This window comes from Bombus pyrosoma, linkage group LG2, assembly GCF_014825855.1.
Source record: "Bombus pyrosoma isolate SC7728 linkage group LG2, ASM1482585v1, whole genome shotgun sequence".
NCBI lineage: Eukaryota > Metazoa > Arthropoda > Insecta > Hymenoptera > Apidae > Bombus > Bombus pyrosoma.
Genome location: NC_057771.1, coordinates 2,843,129 through 2,869,177, shown reverse-complemented (window position 1 = coordinate 2,869,177; position 26,049 = coordinate 2,843,129). Strand labels below are relative to the sequence as shown.

Genomic DNA, 26,049 nt, shown 5'->3' with positions numbered 1-26,049 from the left:
ATAAAGCAACGTGGTACGCCGCTGGATACCTCGTTGAATCGAGGTATAAAAGACTGCAACGGAGAACAGTCTTACAATTCGATGCATCGCATCGCGAGGAGCGCCGGTGTATTACAGGGAACCTGTTACACACACCGCAGCTAGTTCTTTTTCATGTCGTTTCATAAAAGGCGAATAATGCCGGTAAGAGCGACCTTGAGCATAAAGACCTCCCGAGCGTATCATTTAGTGCATTATGGTCGTTCAGGCATGAAAGGTACTCGTTATGATTTATACTCTCTCTCTTTGCCCATATGGATTTCATACGCGATGCGTTTGCCCACACCATCGAGATTTTGCATGATCTTCTATATCAAGGAACAAAGGTAATCAAGCAAGCGTATTAGTTGCATTCTTTTTCGAGTCGAGAAGAAAGCATCGCTTGAATTCGACGTTGATTTTGTGGTTCACATTAATTCCATTTTATAATAAAATAATTGACAACACGCAAAGATGATATTGCATATAAAAATGTTGCTTAATCGAAACGGAATGAAAATGAAAGAAAAATTGGTGGGAACGAATAATCTGATATAAAATAAAAAAGTATCTGAGTAGATTAAAGGAATCGTCGCGACTGGCGATCGATCGAAGATTGAATTGTAATGCCTGCGGCAACTTTCTGCGTGGATATTGATCTTTGAATGTCGAGAAGATTGACAACGAATATCGATAGGTAAAACATGGCAAAATGAACATGAACATGAGTTGGCATAGAGAAAGTTCTATTTTGAGCAGTTTTGCGCGAAAGGAAAGTAAATATTAGGTAAGTAAAGAACTAGGTGATGTTTATGAAGTCTGGAAATTGATTATTTAATTTAGATTACCTAGCTATTCGTAACACGTGTGTGGAACTTGTCTTATTACGTAGTGTTGATTAAAGGTTATTCAAGCTGCCTTGTTCAAGCTGTGACCTGCTTGTCAATTAAAATGTGGAGTATGAAATTCCCTACCGACACTTTCTCATTCGGCAAAATCGTTCTTTGTTTATAAAAAATTGAAAGAATTAGCTATAAAGGGTCCCAAAGTTAACTTTAAACAAACATATCGAATGACTCTAACGTGCCCTTTTTGTAAAATTAGAATGATACGTAATGTATCTGTCGTTATAGCGTTAATTAAAATTTGTTACCGAATGCGTAATCCTTTACACAGAAATGAAAGTTCTTGGATGCATACCTTAACAAAAATCATTTCCTAAAACATGATCACGACACAGAAGGAAACCCTGCATAGCTAGTCACGATCATTAGGAGCAGGTATAGCTTCGATACGCCGACACGAAGCTATGAAATATACGTATTCGTTCCTTGGTGTACCGGAAGTGTGTCGTGAACGAACCCCCATTAGACCTATTTTCTCCGGCATACAGTGGCTCGTAAATTCCCCGAAAATCAGTGCGATGACTCAGTATGAGTCAGTTAATCCATTTATATCCGCTTTCAGATACACGATACATCCTACGTTACCGTTTTAAAGTAACGGTCTCGCGGGTAAGATTTTCCTCGGAAATTCACGGCATACCGAAGGTGTACGTTTACGCTTACGTCATAAGTATAGCGGTACAAAAGTGTATGTTGTTTGTTGTCTTCGGCGAATGTTGCGCGATTTCCATGAACGTGTGGTTTTCAATTTCGGTCGGCTAGACGTTATACGAGTCCAATGGCGAATAATCGATTTTACACATAAAATAGGAGCAATTGTTTATAATAACCATTTTGTTTTCATGGTAATATCGAATACGAAATGGAATAATAATAAAACGATCGAACCCATCTGGTTTACATCTCCTTCTAATTTTCCACCTTCAAACGTCGCCAGTTTTCAGCGATCGATAAAATTATTGTAGGTCTTATCAGGAACATATTATTTATATTATAGTATTGTGAATAATAAGTACATTTCACAAAACACTTGGATCTCGAACGGAAATAAGGAAACTGTAAATCACTACCGACCGAAAGGATTAGTTTACCAAAGAGAATCTCCATTGAATCGTGGTAATGAAGAAACGTGAAATGTTTCTGTATCATAAACAAGTCTTATCCAAGCTTTTACTTCATAATATCGAGTCATATCTGTCCAAATGCAACATAAACAGGCTATATGTAACATGTATTAATAACAAAACATATCTTCTATTTTGATTTATCAAAATATGATATCAAAAACAATACAGGGAACAGAATATTTTACAAAACATCAAAGGAAATTGCAGAAAAAATATATAATTACCCATATTGTTATATGGGTACCATGTCGACCTTTTATTGTACTTGTACGTCATGGGTAACCAGCTCATCCATGTCGTTTGCACGTTACAATTATTGGCTTTGCGTAGAGTTCACGCAACTATTATCGGCATTATCACAGTATAGTAAAACGGTGGCTCATTAAATCGCGTACGAATTTTTCCCCATATCTATAGATCACGCGAATCGACAACATTGTTGGTCCTTCTGCATAAATATGTATACGTACGTGCATATTCGACTCGAGGAACGAGGGTGTGCGTCTCGTATTCAAACCTGTTTGGTAAACAGCTGAAACCGCACGCTAACGGTTATTGACAGATTTTACCACAGCCAGAAGATCTCGTGTGCGGGGAGAAAAAACGCGGGTGCGTCAGATTGACCCCAGCTTGCTACAAACCGAAAATTATGAAAGAAGTTATGAAAGAAGAAGATTTTCCAGCTGACTGGATACTAGTTTGTCTCTCAACTCTTTTGATAATTTGAAATCTCTATTGTTTTAGAATGAAAAGAAATCTTTTTCTCAAAAATTTTACAAAAGATACGGAAAGAAAGAAAGAAAGTGCAAGTAATGTAATCGAGTAAGTACAACACAGTAACACAAAATGCAAGTTGTCAATTATTGTTGACCATTCATACACACCTCGATATCATGACGAGCGCTTTGTGCCTGACCTTATCGATTTTAATTCGCACAAAGAATTTAAAAAACTCTGCAGACAAAGTAATCGTTTTTTAGCAGCACATAAAGAACGAATCTTGAATTGAACGGACTGACCCTTGCACAAAACGCTATTTAAAGAGGCAAACACGTGTTCAGAATGCAGAATCATATTGAATCCTCGGTGACCGTATCAATCATTGGACGTTACTTTCAACTCGGATAAGTTACGATATATGGGGGCTATTTGATTAATTGAAACGATAAGTGATTCTAATAACTGGTATTAAGTATTTTTATTTTATTTCTCTATGCGAATAAATTTATACCAAGAAATTTATTCAGTGAAAAATGAATATTCCCATTAAAACTGAAATATATTGCACATTTATAAAAGAGAACAATCTTTTAGAACTGTTTAGAAAACAAATTTAAGAAATATAAAAGTAAAAATATTGAAACTTACGAAACCTTCGAGATTGCTACTACTTAATGCTATTATTTATAAATGACGGAAGCTGCGAAACTTCACGATTGTCCATTTAAACACGAAAGAAAGAACTGGAGAACTGTGTGGAAATTTTATTAGCTCTTTCAGAGCACGCATAGTACATACATATGTATCTTTCTCAGATCACTTCTACCAAAGAACCGGTTAGAATTTTTTAAATGTCTGCGCGGAAAAATGTAATTTCACTTTTTACTAGTACCATCTATTATCGTTTTCCTTTTACTAGACTTTCGCTTTTTTATTCTTTTGACCAATATAAATCTGTGGAAGTAGCACTCTTATCTTTAAAAATAGTAGCTAGTATCTTATGTTGTTTGAATTTGAAAAAAGAAAGACATACGAATAACATGCAGAATAATTTTTAAACGAGAAAATGACCTCTGTGAGAGTCTGAAATTTTCCAAAAAATTTCACAGAACATAGTATCTATGTTATTGTTAGTTAATTTTACAGCTAACCGTTTGTCATGTAAGAGCATGTGTCCGTGCGTGCTTGAAATGAACAAGTGACAATTGAAAATATACGCTTGCTAAAATCATTTCAATGAAAACTTTGTTACAAAACTTGAAGAATCTATTACTGAATCTTTATTCACTGTCGCAAGTTTCGCAATATTTATAAAAATTTATTTCTAAGATGCTTTCCTAAAGTCTAGGAATTTCTAAGTCTAATTCTGTATTAATTTTTTATATGTTAAAAAACATTCAAATCTGTATCACGTAGTAAATTACAATTTAAATCCTATCGGTGTGGCATAGGTCTTCTATTCGTGCAATTTATAATACCCCAATATCCTTCCTCGTATTTTGTTTCATCTTGTTTTATACTACTGTAGATGTATGTGTAATTATGAATTCTGCTCGAAGAAACACAACGAGTTACTATGAAAAAATATTTCTATGAATGTCGGTGTTTATCAACTGCGATAAATTTACGTCGACATATATCGGATCGGACAAAACAATGACGTGTCGCCTGGTTCAAGACGAGTGCAAAACGATCAACCATGGTGTTCATCGATAACAATGTTTGGCAATTTGGAAAATTGTCCGATGATTGACTCTCGTGGAAGAATTGCGAAACGATCGTGATACATGCGACCGGGTACAACTTGCCACGCGGTAAAGGACAGAGAGAAATCGCATGACGTAATAGGCCCGCATAAAGGCAATAGAAATAAATGACGTTAAATTGCCGAGTGGCTCGTTTTTAGCAGCTCATGTGCTCCTAGACGTGGCTGAACGAAATGCTTCGCGTCGAATTAAATCTGCGAACCTCGAAACTCCTCGCTGCTGCCGGAGAAGGAGAATGAAAATGAAAATGATCGTTTGATCGCGTGTTATCGGCAGATTGTAAAGATTGGTTGTACGTATTGTCCTTGCGAAGATTAATCGTCGATTAGATACGTGTATTCCAATGCGTGTCGAAGGGGAATTAGTTTTAACGTGGATGTCATGCGAGAAATTAGCTTTGATCTAAGATAGTTTTTTACGTCTAATAGATACGATTAGTCTTGTACGATCTGATTGATTTTGATAGAATTGTCATTTAAATATTGCGCAGTTTCTGAATATTACTGATAGCTCAGGTAATCCAATAATTAATATCATAGAAGAAATTAATTTGAAAAGGTAAAGGATTTTCCTATATAAAGCATTTGATACTTAACTGTATTCCTTCTGATTTAAAAATTTCATTAAAAAGTCACACGTGCTCTGGACTAATTAATTCACATTTAGTGTAATTAATTCGCTTTTACCATTCAATGTAATAAGGATTTGCAAAAAATATAACCTTATCTTAATTTTTATTTAACATAATACAATTTAATGACTTGGGGCATAATGCCTTCTTCGTTTCATATTAGTATCATGAAGTAGGAATTCAACCTACATAAGAGCTTTGGTTCTCTCAAAATCCTCCATGAAGACATACTACATATATGTAGATACATACATTATGAACTCACTGATTCGATGATTCGAGACGTATTTTGATAAAACCTCCGCATTACATTCAATAATATATATATATATATATATATGTAATATAATATAATATATATAATAATATATAATATGTTTAAAAACAGATTATGTAAAGTAGAAATATCGATCGGGATAGTGAGCGTAGTGTAGGATGTCCAGCTGTAGGTCACCATTTTACGAAAAGTATGATCGAAAAGTGATCGGATCCGCGCATGCATGTTGCTTACTCTGGGCTGCATTGTTCGAAAGAGGGCCGCGCAGCTGCTCGAAAATAGACAAGTCCATTGTGGTGTGCGCGGAACGCGACAATGGACGCTGATGCATGCCTGAAATCGATCGGGAAACTGACTCACGGGCACGGGCACGGGCACGGGGACGATCCCAAACGCACCATTATTCCCATATCGACAAGGTCATGACCTCCGGCAAGAATCGTGACGCGACTACACGTAGCTCCACTCTTTCTTGTCTATGGCGGGCAGGAGCAGGTCGTTGCCACTCGATCGTCACACTACCAGACTCCATGGACGTTATGGCGGAAACGATATCAGTGATGTAATATCTGTGAATCCGTGCCGACCATCTTCCAATCACTTTCTCTATATCATTCAAGTTCATTCAGATTTTGTAATCGCGTTATTTATCATTAATGTTTAATTATTGCTATTAAACACTATAAAGATTATTAGTTATTATTTGGTGCTGTAATTTCTTTCTTATTTGTAAATTAAGATTCTGAAAATTCATTGGAATATATCTATTCTTTCATATGTTTATGAGAAGCAAAATTTGCATGTAATGCTTGAAAAGTGTGTAATAATATGGTGTAGAAATTGTAAGAGTCATTTTATGACTATATTAACAGGAATAATGCTTGGGTAAAATCAATTTGATACTCACAATCAGTATGTTATCGTATCCATGATAATGCATACATTATCAAAGGGTATCATCATACGTAAGTACGAACCGATTTCCGCTGCTATAACAGCGCACGAGTATCGAATCTCGAACGAGAAAATATGGTACTGTGCTGATCGTGAAATAAATATTATCTCTTAGCCAATTACTATAATGGCGACACTTTTTCAATTTAGCTAATTTTTTATAACCGTAATAGTATAGTAATTTATAATTATAACTAAGATTATAAAATGTCCTTTACTGGTTAAATGGCTTCCTTAGTTATCAACGCATATTATAGAACGTATATATTGCACACATAAATTCACACGATTCATGTTGGAGCACTAATTCAGTGACCCCTTTTATGCAAAGCGAACCGTATCTTTAATTAAATAATATGATTTAAAGCTTATAAAGTTTCACGCTATAGAAAATAAAGAAAAACTAGGAAAATGATAGTATATTGTTGGAGGCAATAACATTGTTCCGGTTGCGCAAACTAATCGAAGACAATCTATTGTATTTAAATTCGGTAACTGAGGGAAGGTACGTGAAGAAAGAGATTGCATGAATTCAAATGACGTTTCATACTTGTCAAATTAAAGTCACGCGTTGTTAAAAACCATACGATGTATGGGTCTGTTTATAATTTTATGCGCTCGTAAATCTAATAATAAGTATTTTTCTTAAATATCATTGATGTTTGAAAATTATCATTCTGTAATATTTTCCGTATACCTAAACACTTTCTTCGAACTATATCTACCTCTATTTATGGTCGTAAAAAGTTACGATCTCTTATAGCTATGAATGTTTTCTCTGTTAACCAAATCACGTGTTTCGTTTAAGCTTAATCCTATTATACATATGTATCTTTAATGGAATAAGAACCATGTGATTTGATTACAGATAAAACATGCACAATGAACAGAGGAGATATTGGTGAAGACTCACCGGTGCGATCGAGTTGATCCGAAGCGACGATCGAAAATCCAGTCGGTTAATCGAGGGCCGGCGTCCCGCCGTGCCGATGCACTGAGAAGTTTCAAACACTTTCTGATTGGTACACCAGCGTAAATTCACACGAGTTACGTGATCGAGTCAATCTCATAATCGCAACACAGTCTTCGGTTACGAACATACACTGAATTTGTTTTTAAATTGAAACGACACGACGGCGCGCCGAACACGACACTTAAATGCCAAACTATCGTAGCAACGGGTGCTTCGTTACTGCGTGACGGTGTACCAAGGTTCGTTGTGTGCTCGCCTTTCTGCTTGGTGATTGGTGGAGGGGATGATGGAGGACAGATGGTAGTCACGGAAGTTACCGGCAAACATCAAGCAGCACCGAGTCTGATTCATCCTTGCCTCGTAAGATGGTGCATCTGTTTAATCGGAAAATGTCGAAAAATTACTACATACTATTTAACTTTTCCATTTTTTAAGTATTATTTTACTAGTTCTGAATTAAGGACATTTCAGAAATTTCCGGTATTTTGTATTTATATCAATTTATTTACCATATATTCGATCCTTTGAAAAGGAAAGTACATTTTGAATTATTTACACGTATCAAGTTGAGACTGCAATCAAACTACAATTTAATTCAATTTAAGAAAGAATCCTATACTTCTTATGTTTTTAACTCCATTCCTTGAAAGTTTTAGTATTTGCTAAGCTTTCTGGTGTGATAGGCCATAATGATGGTGGCAACATGGAACAATTCTGTAATTCTAACGGTCTAGGCCAAACAGGATAAATAAAATCATCTGCATCGCTTGTACTTGTAGGATTCTCAAAATATTCTTTAATTATATCATCAGTACTTGGCCAACCATTTTCAAGCATCACATTCAGTTTTGATTGATGTTTCATAGCAACTATAAATAATACATAATGGTTATACAGTATGCGGTATAGTATTCTTTTTACATTTGCTTCGAATTATTATGATCATTACCTAGTTGCTGAAGTTCCCATATCATAGGGGGAGTATAGTGGGAATATCTGCAACCAAGGCCAAATGCGCAATCACCACCACTTAAATACCATTTGCATGGTATCTTTGCGCTTTCTTCTTTTAATATAGCTTCTGGATCTATAGAGAATTATAAATAAAAATATTTTTATAATCGTAACAAATTTGTAACAACTTTGAGGTTATGATTAGCAAGTTATACTTAATTTCATATGTTTCAAATATTTTACCGATAAAGTATTACTAGATATTTACCCTTGAACATATTATAGTGATCTGCGCGATTTTTTGTATGTTGTAAACTCGAAAGATGCTTTTTTCTGGCTTCTGGGTCATCCTTAAAGGATCTGTCACAATACTCGCAATAATATCTTCTACCCATTGGTGGTTAAACTTTACTGAAACTAAATAAGAAATATTTTATTTATTATAGTATAAAACTTTAAGTACTACATGGTATAATATTAATGATATCAATAGAATAATTTGTGTTTACTACTACGAGCTGCTACGAACTAAGTACTACGAGAACAAAGTAAACAAACTTTATAGCAACTACAGTGCCATCTGACATTCGCTATGAAAGTATATAATTCAAGGAATATGTACCATGACAATCAACTTCGCTCAATTTTAGTTTTTATTTAAGAAAAGATTTATTTTGTATTCTCGATCGTGCACATTTTCCATGTATAAATTATCAATATATGAATAATCAACTGAGAACAGAAAAGAGTTACTAAGCTATCCAAAACGATTAATTTATTTAAAGGTGTATTTCTATTAATTCTTCAGGTCGGAATTGTTTGTACACTTAATGGGTATTTATTTTAAACAAACAGATTACATGTATGATACTGCTCGTTTAAACATTACAATTGTTTGTTTACATCCTTACAATACAATTTCTCGCAACATCTTGTGCGTTACTAATCTATATCTGTGTGGTAACGTCATATACCGAAGAAAATGCCTATAATTTATTACAATAACCTTCTTCGTTACTTCTTGACCTCATAATCGCGCACCATACGCAGCGAGAAATACTTTTGCAACTACAGAAGCTTCAAAATATTAAAAAATTTTTAATCGTTCTTCGATAATATGAATTTTCTTACACCAGAATTTTGCTTAGAGCAAATTCTAGTTATCCATCATTTGTCCGTGTATTTGCTTCCAAGAGAAATTCTATCCTGGAAATATATAATTTTTATATTTGAATACGCAACGTTGTAGAATGCCCAATTTCAACTTTGCACTATTCATTTTCGGGTTAAAAAAGTATTTATAATATATTTATTTCTTTAGTTGAAATATCAAAAAATGAATTTCTCTGTAAACGAATAATTCTTTGTGAAAATATAAAGCCGATCCCCACTAGACGGCAATAATAAAAATGCAATTGCCGTATCATGCCATTGACGGACATCATAAATATTTATATATTCGACAATATTAATATTATTATACACATATAACATATAATATAAACACAATATATTAATAGTATTAATATATGTATATTCATAGAATGTCAGTATGGATTATAATAATATTCGTACAGAAGCTTCTTAGCTGGTGTAGCATACAAATATTATTATAACAGGAATATAATATTATAAATAGATTTAATATATTAGATCGTTCTCTATATAGATTTCTAGCGTCATTGCCGAGACTCGATAGGACACAGTGTGAATCGGCTTTCAAATTTTAAATGTCAAATTTCCTGTTTAGTTATTCGCGAACAGAACTAAATTAAGCAAGTATATGGATCATGATTTAAATGTTCGATTGGTTAATCATCGACCATATGCTGACTTTCATAGACATTTTCAACGATAACAATATTTTCACCAGCTTTCTAGAAGCGATCAGTTGTATCCTATGAGGTAACGTGAAAATGCAAGAGAATTGGAATCGATAAAGCATGAACGATATTTGAAAATGTTGAATTACACGCGAGAAAGTTGGAAAACGTGATTTAAAATTTGCAATCCTTTTTTGTCGATTATTAGGTTAACAGATAAATGAAAATAATATAATTATGAAGTAGAAGTTATAAGAAACTGATAAATATTTTTCACATATACAATTACAAGTATAAGAGTTCTTTGATATCTACGAAGAGAAATTTTAGAGATTCGTTCCTTCAACATAAAACGTTACTAATTATACAATAACTGTATATATATGATAACCGTATAGTATTCACATTTTGTTCATACTGTGCATTTCAGTATGAGAATACTGTATAGAATCGAGCTCTTTGCGGAATTCTACGTTTCTTAAACCGTACTTAATTTTTTTATTTCGGCGTAGCATCTAAAATTTGCTTACTACTATATATAACAATTTCTCAATAACTTTTTACGTTTATCAGAGACAAGTGCAAAAATTTGTGTAACATGTGTTTCCAAGTATTAATAATATTAATCGTGCATGTACACGTACATAATTGAGTTATTTTCCGAAAATACAATTGTGTTTTGCGCAATATACGTTAGAAAAGTTGTGATACGTGACAATGCATGACAAGAATCGGTGACGCATATCGAAAATATTTACAGGAGAAATAAACGACAACGAAAGTCAACAGTTAGGTCGTTAATGAAACTGATAAAACGATAACAGTTCCTACTGAACATTTAATGTTATCATGGTCAACTCAGTGCGTCATAAATTATGCAATAATTCCAGGAACGTGAGTATATGCATAATGAAGCCGCTCGATAGTTATACGAAAGGTTTTTCTTTATTTCACCCGTGGTTAATAACGTGAAACAAAGAGAGCATAGTTGGTTGGATTTAATAATTACAATAATAGTTGAAATAATATAAAATATTTGAATTAGCCTTAGATAAAGCATAAAAAAGTTAAAGAAAAATGCTTAAATTTTTAAAAGAATATTTTGTAAAATTTTTATCACAATAAACGTTGTGCTTCATACTAATAATAATAATAGTATTTCAACGCTGCACGCTTATTTTATAGGCAACATATATAATTACACATATATAATTCAGACAAAATGTGTTCTGTTCAAAAAGTCCTTGATCTAACCAATTACAAAGATAACATCAAATATAAGTAAACGCACAGCGTGCTTGATATAAAACTTTTATCTGTATTTAAAGAGAATTTGTAAAACATTAAGTATTTCGTTACATTATGACCATCTACACCGGCAAATTATTTAATCATTTCAAACGGTGCGTCATCATTTTCTCATTTTTAAAAGCAAAATAGATTCTTTGTCGAACAAATTATCATGTATTTCTTAATATTGATTTTTATGTCTTTCATTAATAACCGAATGGATCGAAAATCGACAATCATCGGGAATTTGGAGAAAGTTTGCACGTGTGCTCGTAACGATTGTAAAAAGCTTCGTAATGTTTTTAGGCCTGCTAAAAACAACATATTACTCTTCCACCGATTGGTTCGAATTGAAACAAATCCGAAAAAATTAAAACCACGGACTAGATGAGAATAGAATGATATGAAACACGCTCCCGTTACATGGCAGTTCGACCGGAGCGTTGTAACCTCTTTGTCGTCGAATTATTGCGTCTACGGGGTTGCAAAAGCATCTGCGTGTATGTATGTGTACATATATCCATAATTGTGTGTCGTAATATACGATCTAAACACGTAAATATATTTGCATTTGGTGTTTGAAAAATAACTTGCAGTTAAACATAACGGTATGGACATCCTTAAAGTTAGAGCAATGTAATTTGGACGACACGTTTATCGATTAAACATGTTGTTTGCTCAGGCATGCGCTTTACCAGGGGATAATTTCCGACCAATAATTCTCTATTGTTTTCATATTCGTAACATCATTATGTACACATATTTCTTTATATCTGGTTGGATTTACATTAAGCGTTACAATATGATCAACGAATTCAATTGACTTGCTATAGCGCGAAATTAAATTTATCGATGTGAACGATATTACGAGTATACACTGGAAAAGAGAAAGAAACGATCGACTTTCGATTGATTATCAAAGATTGCAGCTGTTATTATGGTCGTGCCGTATTTTTTCGAATTAATTCACTTTTACACACAACTCCACCCTCCTATGGGTGCGAGCAGACTCGTGATTTCGTATCGAGTATGTGGTCGGATGACATTTTAATTACTCGGTGTTTGTAATCTTTCACTGTTTTCATTTGCGAATCTTCGTGGTGTACAGTGTATAACATATAAGGGGAACGTCCGATACGAATGGCCGAGTCGTCGAGTTTCGACGATGGTTCTCGTACGGTAAAATTATACAAGGGAGGAAGAGAACGCGGGGGTAGCGCGTGCATCGCGCCCCGTGCAATCTATTGTCGAAATTTTGAATCAGCTTCCATACGTATATATATTGGCGCTCGCTATCGCAAATAATCCTTTCCAAGCTTTTCGACTGCCAATAAATTTCGCATTAACAACGGACTGGCAAATTTATCGAGCGCTCACCGTGTTCATCTTGAACGTACGAGTCTCACGTATCGGTTGATTAAATGAAAACTTCCGCACTGAAATATTGAATACGCGACCGAGCGATTAAATCGATCCACGTAATTGGATCTGCTCGAAGAAACGCACTCACCCGCTGCGCTCCTTTATTCGCGCTTCAAATTTATGAAAAGGCTGCTGGCTTCGCTCGGCTATCCAGCCAATTAATTTCCCACTGCGTTTCTTTAGTTTTGTCTAGCTCCTTTTCGTTCATTCTTTTGGCCAACCAGTGGGTGAAGCTCAAACAGTCTTCTTCTACTAAAATAAGTGTATTTCATTCATGCTTGACCGCGATTCAATTCAACGTGTTATTATATGCTATGCTCGGTATTATAAGTAGCGTGGTCTTTTTATCGACTTGTCCGTTTTCTTCAATTTGTTCCTTCAACTATTAAGATTCGTATCTCGACGAAATGTGAATAACAAGGATGTTGCTAACATGTAATATATATATATATATATATTAGTATATATATATATAGCATGTATTTTAAGATATTAAGTAATAAGCATACTAGCCTGAAATAGGCGGGTGTGCTTAACGCGAATCTAACGAATCTTCAATATAGAAATTGAAAATCATGTATAATCAGAATAAATAATATCCATATATTTGGAACACCATATTTCCAAAAGGGTGAAAAATACGTAAGTACGAATTCGGATGGAAAATTGTTTAACGGGGATTATCCGTGTTTGAAAATTTATGCGAACTTACAAGCTCAGTTTTAAACAAATCACAACGGAACGTACAATTCGGAGTAATCGTGCCGCAGAATGAAGCGGATTCGACTCAGCGACAAACAAAAAAGCAAAGACGAAGCCCGATTTACTGCTTATGTTTTGATTGTTCGACTTATTTTTCTTTTATGTTTGTATTTTTTGTCTCTTTTTTCCGTCTTCGTTCTTAGTTTTATATCGGGCATACTATCTGTGATCTGATTTTTAAAAATCAACACTCCAATCTCATCCTTAATTTTTGGGCGCATCGTGCGCAGGATTCGATAACACTTCTTGGCGGACCTTGTGACCTCGGAAGCTTGCTTGGATCTTCGTCGCTGCCTTGTGTAGATCAGGATCCGTGAGATCGATACCCTCAAGCTCGTTCACGGCGTCCTTCGCCTGAAACAATAGATTGCAACGTTGACGTATAGATTTGCTATTGTAAATAGAAGCATGTTTGTTGAGATTACGCGTTGTGTTGTTGGTTAATGTTTGTTAACGACTATATGTCAAAAGTTCGATTCCATGAACACGTGTTTGCGTCATAGCTTACTAGATTGTTTTCTAAATACTAACTATTACTAAATTCGTTTGAAAAAGCTATACCGAATGAAATCGTGACATTTGTTTTGTGTTATACCTTTAAAATGATTGAGGACATAGAAAAATTTCAGACAGTAAAGTTAAAGACACTAGAAGATATACGAAAGACTTATTTTGTTTAAAACAAGAAGGTTCAACCTCGGTATGTAAATTCGTAATTGTAAATAAGCGTAGAACGTATGTTCGTAATATAATACGATGTTGCTGTTCAATAACAATCGCGAGCCAATTCTTTTCAGCATGTTTACGGTGCGTTTCACTAGAGGGTTTCTTTCGACTTTAATTTGTCTGTAAAATTACCTCCTTCAAATGAGAATAATACCTTGAGTTCATCTTATTAATTTACTTAAAAGTAAACTGTTAAATGTATAAAGTAATATGAATTTCGGTGAAATTTGATGTCGGAAATATTATTTGTCGTATTACCAAATTTCTGCGTTTCTTTCATCGTGGTATAAAATATTACGGAAATCATACACAGTTATAGTTAACAAATACGTTTCATGGCATACCGAGCATCTCTTTTACCGCCAAAGCACACAAAATTTTTTATGACAAAGTCTACTCTTTAAAATTCACCTTTTAAATAAAATTGCTAAACAAGTAGATTTTCGAAAAGGAAAATTTTTAAATAAGTATTTTACTTTTAATATAAGGAAAGATGAAATTTAAGTCCCTTTTAAGACAAAAAATTGCAATTTACGTAATCTTAAAAAAAGTAATTTTAATATATTTAATTGATAAATACAAGATCTAGCTTTATTACAAATTATTAAACATGGCAATAAATATCAATTTTATTTCTATTATATAACTATCAACTTAAATGTTCTATCTTTCTGTATCGCGTTTCTAGTTTTCTCTATGGTATTCGCTTCAATTTTTCCTTTCCAATACCATATTGTTACGAATACCAGTTTTTCAAATTCTTCCCATTTACGTTATTTCCTCAACGAAACCTCGATTATTCAAGATATAGCAATCCTTCCCGCACTAGAATCATCCATCCACGATTTGATCGTGTTACACAAACAAAATCACCATGATGAATTCGAGTCAGTAAAACGAGACGTTCGCATAATTTCGTGCATTTTCTCTTCACCACGGCTTGTTCTTCGCAACTGTATGCTCAATTATCGTCGCACCGACTAAATTTAGGCTTAATTATAACGAACCCAAGTGGGTCTGACGTCACAGCGCGAGACCTGGATAACAAGGGCTCGAGCGAGTCTCGAAACAGTCACGGAGAGGGTAAAAAGAAGCCACATCACATGCAAAGGAGGTTTATAAACATGTAGATCGTAATTACGCGCGAACGTATTTGCATTCGACTTCTTATTAAGCCATCCCTCTTTATCATCTCTCTCCTCTTTCTCTCTTTCGTGTTCATAGTTCGTGTTCGTGTTCACTTACCAGCTACGTTCGTGTGAAAAAGCTTTTTATATCATCCGTACTTTCCGCTATGACCAATAATTTTCTTTGCGCAGAAAAGGAAAAAACTGTGTGGAACTTTCGTATTCGAGCATTATTCGTTGACTGGTAGGATCGTAAGGTAATTTGACAGGTTGGTGTTGGATGATATAAAAAGGGCAAGGGTTAGGCTGTCGGTTGAAATTGTCATTGATAATGGATTTAGTTGCGAATAATGCACCGTGTCTTTGGTTTTTCTTCCTTCACTTTCTCGATTATTTTTGTTTTTAATTCGTTTCCGACATCTACAAAATAATTTTCGCGGTTTATTGCGAAATTGCTAATATCACAAGGCTTCAAATTCATCAGAAGGGATGAAGCATGAATTTTCGGAATGGTTATAAATGGAAGGTTATGAGAGGAAAAGATTTATGGCAGCTCATTTTGCGATTGAAAATATGATCGCTAGGTATGTAGTATATATGATATATATATATACTACATACCTAGTATACTACATACCTATACTACATATATATATATATATACATATATGTATAGGTGCGAGTTTATTAAAGATATGCGCGATAAGATATGAAAAAAGAAATAAAAATTTGTGTAATTCCTCTACTTTTCGCCATTATGTGGCATATAAGTTTACATTAAATTTAATACCACTTCATGACTTTCTGACTATATAATGCAACTTACACGTTGTAAGCAAAGCAGAAAAGAATAATGATCTCGTTGCATACTCCGAAAGTTGGCTTTAAAGTTTAAAGGCTTTTCGGAGGTTTTGAGCTTTTAGCCAGGAAGGGTCGTTACTTAAAATCACACTCTACGTCCGTAGATCTCGAATACTCGAGAACTTCGTTTAATAGTTAAACGATTCCGTGGCTACTCGAGAATGTTCGTGTAAGTAAAGTACAACTTCCAATTAGCTCTGTTTAATTAATTACGTGAACGTTCGATCGTCCGAATTGTCGTGTCAAACCCATCACGAGAAATATTTTTCCTTGTTTCAATCTTTCGATCTGTATCGATTACGGTCAATCGAACGTTGTCTTTATCATCAGATACAGTTATAAAATCGATATAACCGATTTTTCAAAATAGTTGCTTCGATTAAGCAGATTTCGTTGTCTTCGTACCACTAGTAAAATTCCTATAGAGTTGTTCCTTTGCGGATGCGTGGCAACTTGTCGAAAATCAAAAGCAACTTATAGGGAGGAATTTTCTATGAAGTTGAGTCTAATTATTGGACTTGGAGCAGGCACGCGCCCATCAAGAACAATGTCGGTTAGGACTTAATAATTTTCCATCGGTTCGGGAATCGCTTGCGGCCCATCGTGAAACTTTGTTCTCGGCTGTCTTCCTTAGTACAATCCTTTGAATAGCAATTAGATAAGAGTTGAACTCTTCCAAGCTAATAGGTCGCCCGCCTCTGTAAACTTGCGATCTATAGAAATGTGTTTCGGTTGGACTTGCTAAAATCCGGATCCGTCGACTTCCGAGAAAATTACAACGGATTAACTTTCGATGTCCGCTATAAACGAACCTGAGAGATTCATTCTGATCAAGATGATAGCCGAGAAAGGAAACTTTTGTTCTTTGGCCGATAAAATTTTACAATTCAAAATTTATGAAGCGATGTGAAAATAAATTTATTAGTATCATTACTGGCACATTAATAGGGACACTGTTTTATCGATAGTAGCGTTTCGTAAAACTTTCACCCATGTCCGAGAATTACCTGGATCCCTTATTATACCTAATATAAGTACGTTTATCAGAGTACCTCGACACTTGAATATTCCAGTAAGATCATTCAGTTAACCTATTTATTTTTAAAAATAATCTGCTTTCAGAATTTTCTATTCTTTGCCTTGCATTTTATCATAATTAATTCTGCTCAGTTTCTATTATCGTTACTAGCGTGGTTTCTTAATCGAATGATTTTTATTACCATATTAAATTTATTTCGAACAAAAATTAAGAATCTGGCATTGCATAACTTTTAAAAAAACGCACCCATAAACTGTTTTGCGTACGCCCGCGAGACGTTCGTGAGGAAATACATATTCATAAATTTACATGCTATTATACTTTGAAACAGAGTTTGTTGAAACGACTTTTTCAATGGCTATAAACCGTCTTATCTAATCCCGGTTAAATGTTTCAAGCACCATGAAAGATTTATTTTTATGGTATTCCTGCAGAGTTGTATCAGTTAAGTGAATGATTAAACGGAAGATAAAGAAAAAGATGAAAAAGAGTATTCTTTTCCTGTATTATCATTTTTATAATATTTTATAATTTTTTCAATAGAATGTAATTCTATCTTTCTTAACAATAGTAACATTTTCTATGCAAAAGTTAAAAATTTTTGCAGAAATTTAAATTAATATCGTCACATTTTTATAGCATGCATTCGTGTTCGTTTACTTTTTACAGCAACACTAGACCATTGTCTCCACCGTAGAAAGATTTGTGAAACAGGCTGAATCGGTGCTTTTAATTTCAATTTCTTTCGCAAACTTTCTTACGTCGCAAATCATTTATTTTGCTTCGAACGTTCGCAAATTGACGCGACATTAGCTTTATAGAATTTAAAAATTCTTTGGATGATCCAGTGTTATCACAGAGTAACCAGAACAAAGCACAAAGAGGCTTGGCACGATTTTCTTTCATCCCCTCTCTCGTCAGTTGTCTCATCTCTTTGAATCACACTCGAGCGGGGATAGTAGGTGTACATCCGCCGAAATATGTAAAAAGCTTTTCCATTTAACTTTTTTTCCAATAAAGAAAGTAAATGGCATTTTTTCCATTAACGATCATTAATTCATTTTTTCCGTTTCTGTCGAAAAGTGGAAATAAGAGTGATGTTTCTGTATTCAATTTAGATATTCATTCGTTTTTTAATGTTCATAATTTCCTAAACGTTTGATATTCAGTTTCATTTAACATTTCATTGTATTAAGGCGTGAGTAATTTTTTACATATTACATATTAATTACATATAAAGATATGTGATTCTAATTACTGTAAAAACGTTTCTTTATATAATCATCGGTATATCCATCGATGAAATAAACGCTAAAAGAAAGAGTTATATCAATATAAAATACAGATCTACCCTTTGAGCAAAGTCCTTTAGACTCTCTAAAGAGAACCAGGATTCATAATAGTTGCATATAGAAAATTAATCAATTTTCAACGGAGGTATTATCATCTTTCATGATATCACAAAGGAAAACATAGAGCTCGGTATTTCATTCTTTCAATGACGCAACCATAACTAGTCAATTGGATTGGAAAAAGGCACTCGGCGCAACGTTCCCGATAGATAACAGTCGGTCGCGATCGAACGCATAATACCACGAGTTCCTCCGCTACAGACTTGACGAATCATAATGGCGGATCGCGATCTCTGCAACCCGGTCATCAGTTTGAAATTACTATCACTCCTACAGAACTATGCATCACTGGATAATTATTGCTCCCTTCATATATTCAGTGTATTTGCGTTTTGAATTTCCACATGAATGCAAACAATTCTTCTCACATACCGTTTCTTTATTTGCATTCACTCATGCCTGTGGCTTACGAAAGAAACTTGTCTTACGATCCTTTGAACATTGATGTCTTGATTTATTTATAAATACAGCTTGTATGTAGTTATGTTCGGATGGTGCTAAAGGTAAAGGTGTATTATGCGACAAAAAGTTTCGACTGGAGGGAGGATTGTTATATTTTCACGTGTGCGACTAGGTAATGTTAACAGAAGTGTTGTTGAAAGGGAAAATGAATGGGAAAAGGAACACGGTTCTTTATTTATCCTATTACGACCTATTGTATGATATTTTAATATGGCAGACAAGACCAGGATAATGTATATGTTTATTATCTTTTAAAAGAATGAATTATAATTGTTTGCAACATTAGTGTATCCATAAGACGTTTATTGGCAAAGGGCTAATTTCTAAGGTACTTGCTAGAAATTACCTTTCTCTTAACATATTTTAGCTTTCATAGCGAAGAAATCTTGTTCTATAACAAGGTATATTTATTATATGAAGTTATTTCTTAGCCTATTCTTTGGCATAATCTTCAATAGAGTAATAACTGTTTTATTCTTATAAAAAAAAGCTGTTTTGCTTTATTTACGAAGTAAAAGCTTCATCGATCGTTTGGTGGTAATGGCTACTTTATTATGTGCTTTATTAAGTATATAAATCTTATTGTATAAATGATCGTTAATTAAATGTTTCTTAATACATAACATATATGTCACTTTATGACATTTATGAAATACAACAGCACATATCAACTTTTTTATCGTATTCCCATAAATATCTGACAACAAATAAAAATTAGATAAGACACTACGTTTTTTAATTAATTTAGAAATTGTTCCTAGTGGAGATATTTGCGAAGGAAAATGAGAAACTTTCTTGAAAGGAACATAGTGTCGCCCTTTTTGCATTTCCTCTTCCAAGAGAAATTATGCAAGATACAAAAGTGCTATAATAATGGACAGGTCTGTTTTTCTATTCGTTTCTTTTCTTTGTAAAGATAGATAATAAACTTGATATAGTACTAGTACGAACATTATTTGCTAGGAAATTTTTCTATAAAGAAGGACAAAGCTTAAAAATGTTATTCTTTATTAAAAGATGCATACACTTTGAATATTTTATAGTACAAAAATTTCATTCTATCTATTCATTGTCCATTTCCTTTTAAATTATTTACAGCTTTGGTACTTTTTAAATTTATCGAAAGAGTTATTTGGGAAATATTCTTCCTAAAAATGAAACAAATAACACATACGTAACAATATAATATAATACAATATAATAATAATAATTTTTATATAAATATTTTTTAATATTCATTGCAGCATTGTAATAGGACACGAACATTTGCGATCAAATATCAAGGTTAATAATGTCATTGACAAATAGAAATGGTATTAATAGAATCGTGAGATTATGTTGAATAATTATAGATATTACAGAAAGGTATGTACCGAATTGAAGCAATGTACGAACGTTTAGATTATTATGTATAACTTTTACAATAAAAGGGAAATTTGCTTTTGTAACTGGATAGTCTAGTTCATAATTCGGCGAAAGCTATAAACCGTGCACAAACGTTGTAAAATATATACTCTATCTACATAAATATTATTTTATCTTTTAAAATTTTTTCTTTATTTGTAATTTATCAAGATGTACAACATTTCACAAATTCATCAGAGATCGATCGATGAAATCTACCATTACTTAGCGTCATTGAAGTTGAGCTCAAATTTACATTTTCTATTTAAAAAGACTTATAAACATTCTATCGTATAAATATACTAAATCCATCGATTGATGTAATATATCCTACGGTATTCAAACAACAAGCCATCAAAAATTTACGGCTACCTACGTTCACTTTAAACTTAGACCTTTCAACATAAACTGTTTAAAGCAACTTAAAATTTTTATTTATGAAAGTTAAAAAAGCAACTGTCTATTTTTTCTGTATTAATAGAATTTAACTGAAATCTTTATTAGCTAATCTTTGAGAAAATAAAATTTTATACTGAGTTCTAGGTAGAATAAAATTCCTGAAAGCGTTAAAAACAGTCGAATGTGTCAAATCGACCGGAAATGAACAAACACGGCATTCCTATGTAGGTACTTACATGTGTATATCCATAATGGATTCATAACAGACCTCTCGAAATCTCGAATAGAACGGTTCGATAATGGCGTGTGCATCCTATTTCTGGGTTGTTCGCCGTGACAATACGCGATAATTTGAAGAAACTTTTGTGGAGGAATTTGACAATCGGCGAACAAAATACAAAGAACCCATTGGTGCAGTTGGTTACTGCTAGTTAAGGCCCTGTATCGGTAAATCGACGTAATTTTAAGTGGTTAACGATAGTCCACTCGTATCGTCGATGAACTTATCAAGCACGGTGTTTAACACAACATCGAAATTCATCGACTTTGCCATATTAATTATGGAGCTAGCTGTATAGCAATGATTGTCGTGATTTTTCCTTCGCATCTTCTCTCAAATCCTCTGATACAAACGTAATTTTATTCGCCAATAAAGGACTATCGTTCGTAAGCCTAGTCGTTCGAATTGTTTGGGCGTTTGCTTCAGACATAGTATGCGCGTTTTCGAGTTACACGTGTTTCGCTGGAAGCTGAATACAAACTGTTCATCGAGAAGACTAATTTCCTGAATGGTTGATAGATGTTTCCTGGAAGTAATTTTAAATCAGTGTTCCAATTTCGATAGCGATAAAATTATTCGGCAATGCTTTCTTCTATGGATTTCTTCGTGTTTTTCACCGTATCTGCCGCCGCTTACATCTTATGACACGTGGAAGTTGCAGTCCAAAGACGAGGTATGCGATTTTATCTCTGTCAAATGCCACTACTAATTCTACCATAGACACGGTAACTGTTTCATTACAAAAGTATGACAATTAATGCGTAATAGTCTCATATGTTGATGTAGAATGGTATAATCGTCACAAGTAAGACTAGCTGTTCTCCTGATCCCATTAGAGAACCTTGTGTGATCGATATCTACAGTATCGAAAGCGCTGTTCGTAACGACGATATTAACTTCCACAATCTAAGAATCGGGATGGATTACTATAGTGTGAGCTAAGATAAACACGTATTATATCGAAATGGACTCAAACTATATATTCGAGCTTTCCTAATTCTTAACCAATTTTGTTTGCGATCTTCTCCTTAACAAAATAGAAAGTTACCGTGACTTTAAGTGTTTGCCAACCTATTTGTGATTGTTTATGGTCGACTGTTTCGCGCAATTGCATGATTTACTCTTCCATTGCCAATTATTTTAAAAGATCCTTAGGTAAGGAAGTGTTTTTTGGGCAACTACCTATCCTATCGATTCATGGTCGACCTTTGGTTCACGTTACGTATCGTTCCATCTTCTTCCCTTCGATCCTTTCCTTCCTTATTCTTTTTTTCTGCATTCCTCGCCACAGATTATATTTGCTGAATGCGCGATTTATGTCGAGAATCTGCAAGCTCGTTGAACAAGAAATTTATTCCCTCGAAACTGGAGAAACTGATGAATCGCGTTCGTGACAAATATCTGGTACATCTCCATTATTCCCTACTCGCCGCGTTCCTTGATACGTGAATACAAAGATCCCTATTGAATTATGTAACCGCATTTATGCAAATCAACCGCAATAAATTTTTGCTCACAATCCTTTGATGCGTGTTTTCCTTTGTAGAAAGTCACGTAGCTGATTTTGATAGATCGGTAAGTATATAGACCAGGCAGAGCTATTCGTTTTCCATCGATAATATGAAGCAAACCACTAAAAATTTCTCGAAATAGCAAACAAAACTCAAACTTTCTTTCCCCAGAAGGTTAAGTTTACAGCGTCCGACAATCGATAATTCGCCACGGCAACCGGCACTCGGAGGCCCCATTAAAACTCTGTTCTTAGAATCGAGATAACGACGATGTTTGTAACAGACCGGTTATTAACAGAAAGAGAAGCTCTTTCTTCACAACGAAAGCACATTTGCGCGTAACGAAGTGCATCCGCGTATTCATGGCGAAACCACCGAATTGACCCAGTTTAATTCTATGAGTTCACGCGACCAACACAGGTAAACGCTCGTCGTCGTCGTTTAAAGAGAATAGTCAAATCGTGGAATTTTCAATGGCTTTTATACGAAATTTATTACGCTATCTTCGAAAAAATTAAAAGGTTGAGAGTTTCGGTACTAAAATAAAACCGTAGTTAAATATATTAGAAGTAATTTTAAAGTATAGGATACAAGGCGACGCAAACAGTTTTCGGTTTAGTGAAAATTATTGTTTGAACGTTGACGATCGTTGGTTTTATATCGCGTCGAGGATGCATCACTTTGTCGCCTGTTCTCTCTTCCTCTTGCAAATTTTCGTGATCAAACGTGTTCACAGGGTGTCAGATGTAAATGAACATGCAAACGAACTCACCGTTTCGCTCGTCTATCTTTGACAAAGCCGCCAACCGCTTTAATTGAGGGCAAATATTGGGTTAGGAGGTGCTGAAATTAGACGAAACTTGCACCGTGTTGAATAATTTTTTAGTTCCTTTCTCTACTATTTCTTTTTTCATCTTCTTTTCTCGGAACGTTTTTACATGTTGGATCGGACAAAGATGTTAAATAAAGCAACGAGTAAGAAAAGCTTTCGCGGAGAGAGTTGACGAAGATTGCGCGTAATCGGAAATAATTGCGTTATCGTAAGTAGGACAAAAGGCGACTCGCTGCGATTATGGGACATCAAAATGAAACGAAAATACTCTAGACTTATTGGGTCGTTCGTTATTTTACTACGTTTCACTGCTCTTAAGGATGAAAAAACGTTATATAAATGGTAAATGTAGGTTCCAAAAACAAGATATAGACACAAAGCCTACGATATAGACACATTTTCGTCGAATTTCAAACACTGTTATCATCTCTTTTGTTAAAAATAAATAATATGTTAGAGCAAGTTGTGTTTACATTGAAGACACTGTTTTTCATAGTAAATTGGTATGTATCTAAACGTTTCAAAGTGCAGATAGTGCTATCTGAATGATTTGTTTTAATAACGAGTGGACAGATATTCCCTTCATGTATGTCAGCTGAAGGAAACCATCAGCAGACTCAGAGACGATGTCCTGCTAAAAGAACTTTCACTTTGGTGCATTGTAGGCCTACAAAAATTGAATCTTTTTCGCCTATTACAATTAACCAAGGACCATGTTCAAACAACCGAAGTTGAAGATCAGATAAGACGGACCAAAGAAAATGCAGAACTAAGTAAGAGATAAATAGCATTAGAAATGCAAAATTTTTTTGAAAATTGAAAAAAAAAATTTTATGAGAAAATCTTTTATATCCTTACCTTGCCTTACAGGGAGTATAGGAATTTCTGCAACTGGGTTATTAACCACAAATAATCTTTTCTTAGTGGTAGCTACGACGATACGTTAACACACCATATTTTGAAGTATCTGTACTTTTCACAGATGAAATAAAATTTACACGGGAAACTAAAGTCAATTTTCATAACCGATAGCAATCTATGAATTACACTATGGATAAATGAAAATTCACATACCGTTAATCAATCTCGAGGGCAATATCAGTTTTCATGTAACATACGAGCTGGAATTATTGGAGACCTTTTTATTGGACCATCTTTTCTTCCGTCTATACTTAACTGTAGAAATTAAACACGATTTTTGGAAAATGATCTTTCTACACTGTTACATGACATGTGATTCGAACGTGGTCTGTGCATGACGGTGCTCCAACACATTTTAGTGGAACTGTCTTAATAGGAATTACACTAACTGATAGATTAGCAGAGGAGGACTAATTGCCTGGTCTGCACGCTATCTCGACTTAAATCCTTTGGATTTTTATTTGTGGGGACGTTTTAAAAGTTCGGTTTATGATAATAGTGCTATTGATAACCTGGAAATACTAAAAAATCGAATTATCGCTGCATGTAAAGTAATTCGAAATACACCAGTTTACACCAGTTTACACCAATTTTTGAACGTCTTCGACAATCTTCGAAACGACGACGTCACGTCGATGTGTAGCATGTATTCTTAATTAAAGGAAATTATTTTCAGCAATATCTTTTAAGTAAGTTTCAAACATTCTTACAATACTCCCTTATATTCGTAAAGTGTCTATATCTCCGAAAGAACATATTTCGGATCTATGTATATATGACCTTTTCTAATCATTAAGAATAGTAGAATACGGTACTAATGTTTGGCCACCTACTTCTTTGTCATCCTGTATATCGAGTTCTAATCTATATGTATATTCAATAAAAGAAGAGGAAACTTGTGATATCTTATGATTGCTTTCATTTTCCGTGTACGTCAATTTTTTCTCTCGCTGTCGCCCACGGGTCACCCGCCAGACGGCAAGCGTATATTCAGTTTTCTGTCACGTACGCTGACAAAGAAACCCGCGAACCTTCACTCGTTTTCTGTTCCACGCGATGTCGATAAGAAGATGGGGATAAGGTCGAGCAGAGAAGAAAGGAGAAAAGAATAAGTAGATTTTCCGTCCGATTCTTCTAGCGAATAAACCTTCGAGACACTTGCCCCTTTGCTCGTACGACTTTTTCTTCGACTTTTTCTAACCGCGTCTCCGTTATCTTTGACTTTTCTACGTTTCGCGCGTTTTCTTTTTTTCATTTGCTGTTCCATTGATTCGTTGTTTTCGTGCTGCTGCTTTTCATCAGAGAAACGGAAGGAAAAGTACACAACCGACGCCGCATAGCCAACCAGCTTTGTACAAGAACAGAATTCTGTTTACCAAGCGATGAGAGATACGGAGACGCGAATAAAACACGACGAATCGAATGTTTTTTCACAAGCCTCCGTATAGGCAGG

The 26,049-nt window shown here is 34.4% G+C and overlaps 3 protein-coding genes across 4 annotated transcripts in view; all 3 read right to left on the bottom strand.

Moving 5' to 3' along the window:
• LOC122574105 (pleckstrin homology-like domain family B member 1) overlaps nucleotides 1-7,728 on the bottom strand; it is a 58,428-nt gene extending 50,700 nt beyond the window's left edge. The window contains exon 1 of one of the 2 annotated variants that reach the window (XM_043741273.1): nucleotides 7,312-7,728. The gene's annotated coding sequence lies outside the window, so the exon portion shown is untranslated. The remainder of the gene's footprint in view (nucleotides 1-7,311) is intronic. The other variant, XM_043741264.1, reaches the window with a different exon arrangement.
• A 126-nt stretch (nucleotides 7,729-7,854) lies between these two features.
• Nucleotides 7,855-8,899, bottom strand: LOC122574231 (zinc finger matrin-type protein 5). The gene is made up of 3 exons (XM_043741575.1): nucleotides 8,594-8,899; nucleotides 8,321-8,458; nucleotides 7,855-8,240 (listed from the first exon to the last, which is right to left on the bottom strand). The coding sequence occupies exons 1-3, from the start codon at nucleotides 8,718-8,720 to the stop codon at nucleotides 8,002-8,004; spliced, it is 504 nt and encodes a 167-aa protein (XP_043597510.1). The 5' UTR covers nucleotides 8,721-8,899; the 3' UTR covers nucleotides 7,855-8,001.
• Nucleotides 8,900-9,140: 241 nt separating this feature from the next.
• Nucleotides 9,141-26,049, bottom strand: part of LOC122574212 (sperm surface protein Sp17) — an 89,174-nt gene continuing 72,265 nt past the window's right edge. The window contains exon 4 of the mRNA XM_043741531.1: nucleotides 9,141-13,976. Coding sequence (XP_043597466.1) covers nucleotides 13,827-13,976 — 150 coding nt within the window. The 3' untranslated portion in view covers nucleotides 9,141-13,826. The remainder of the gene's footprint in view (nucleotides 13,977-26,049) is intronic.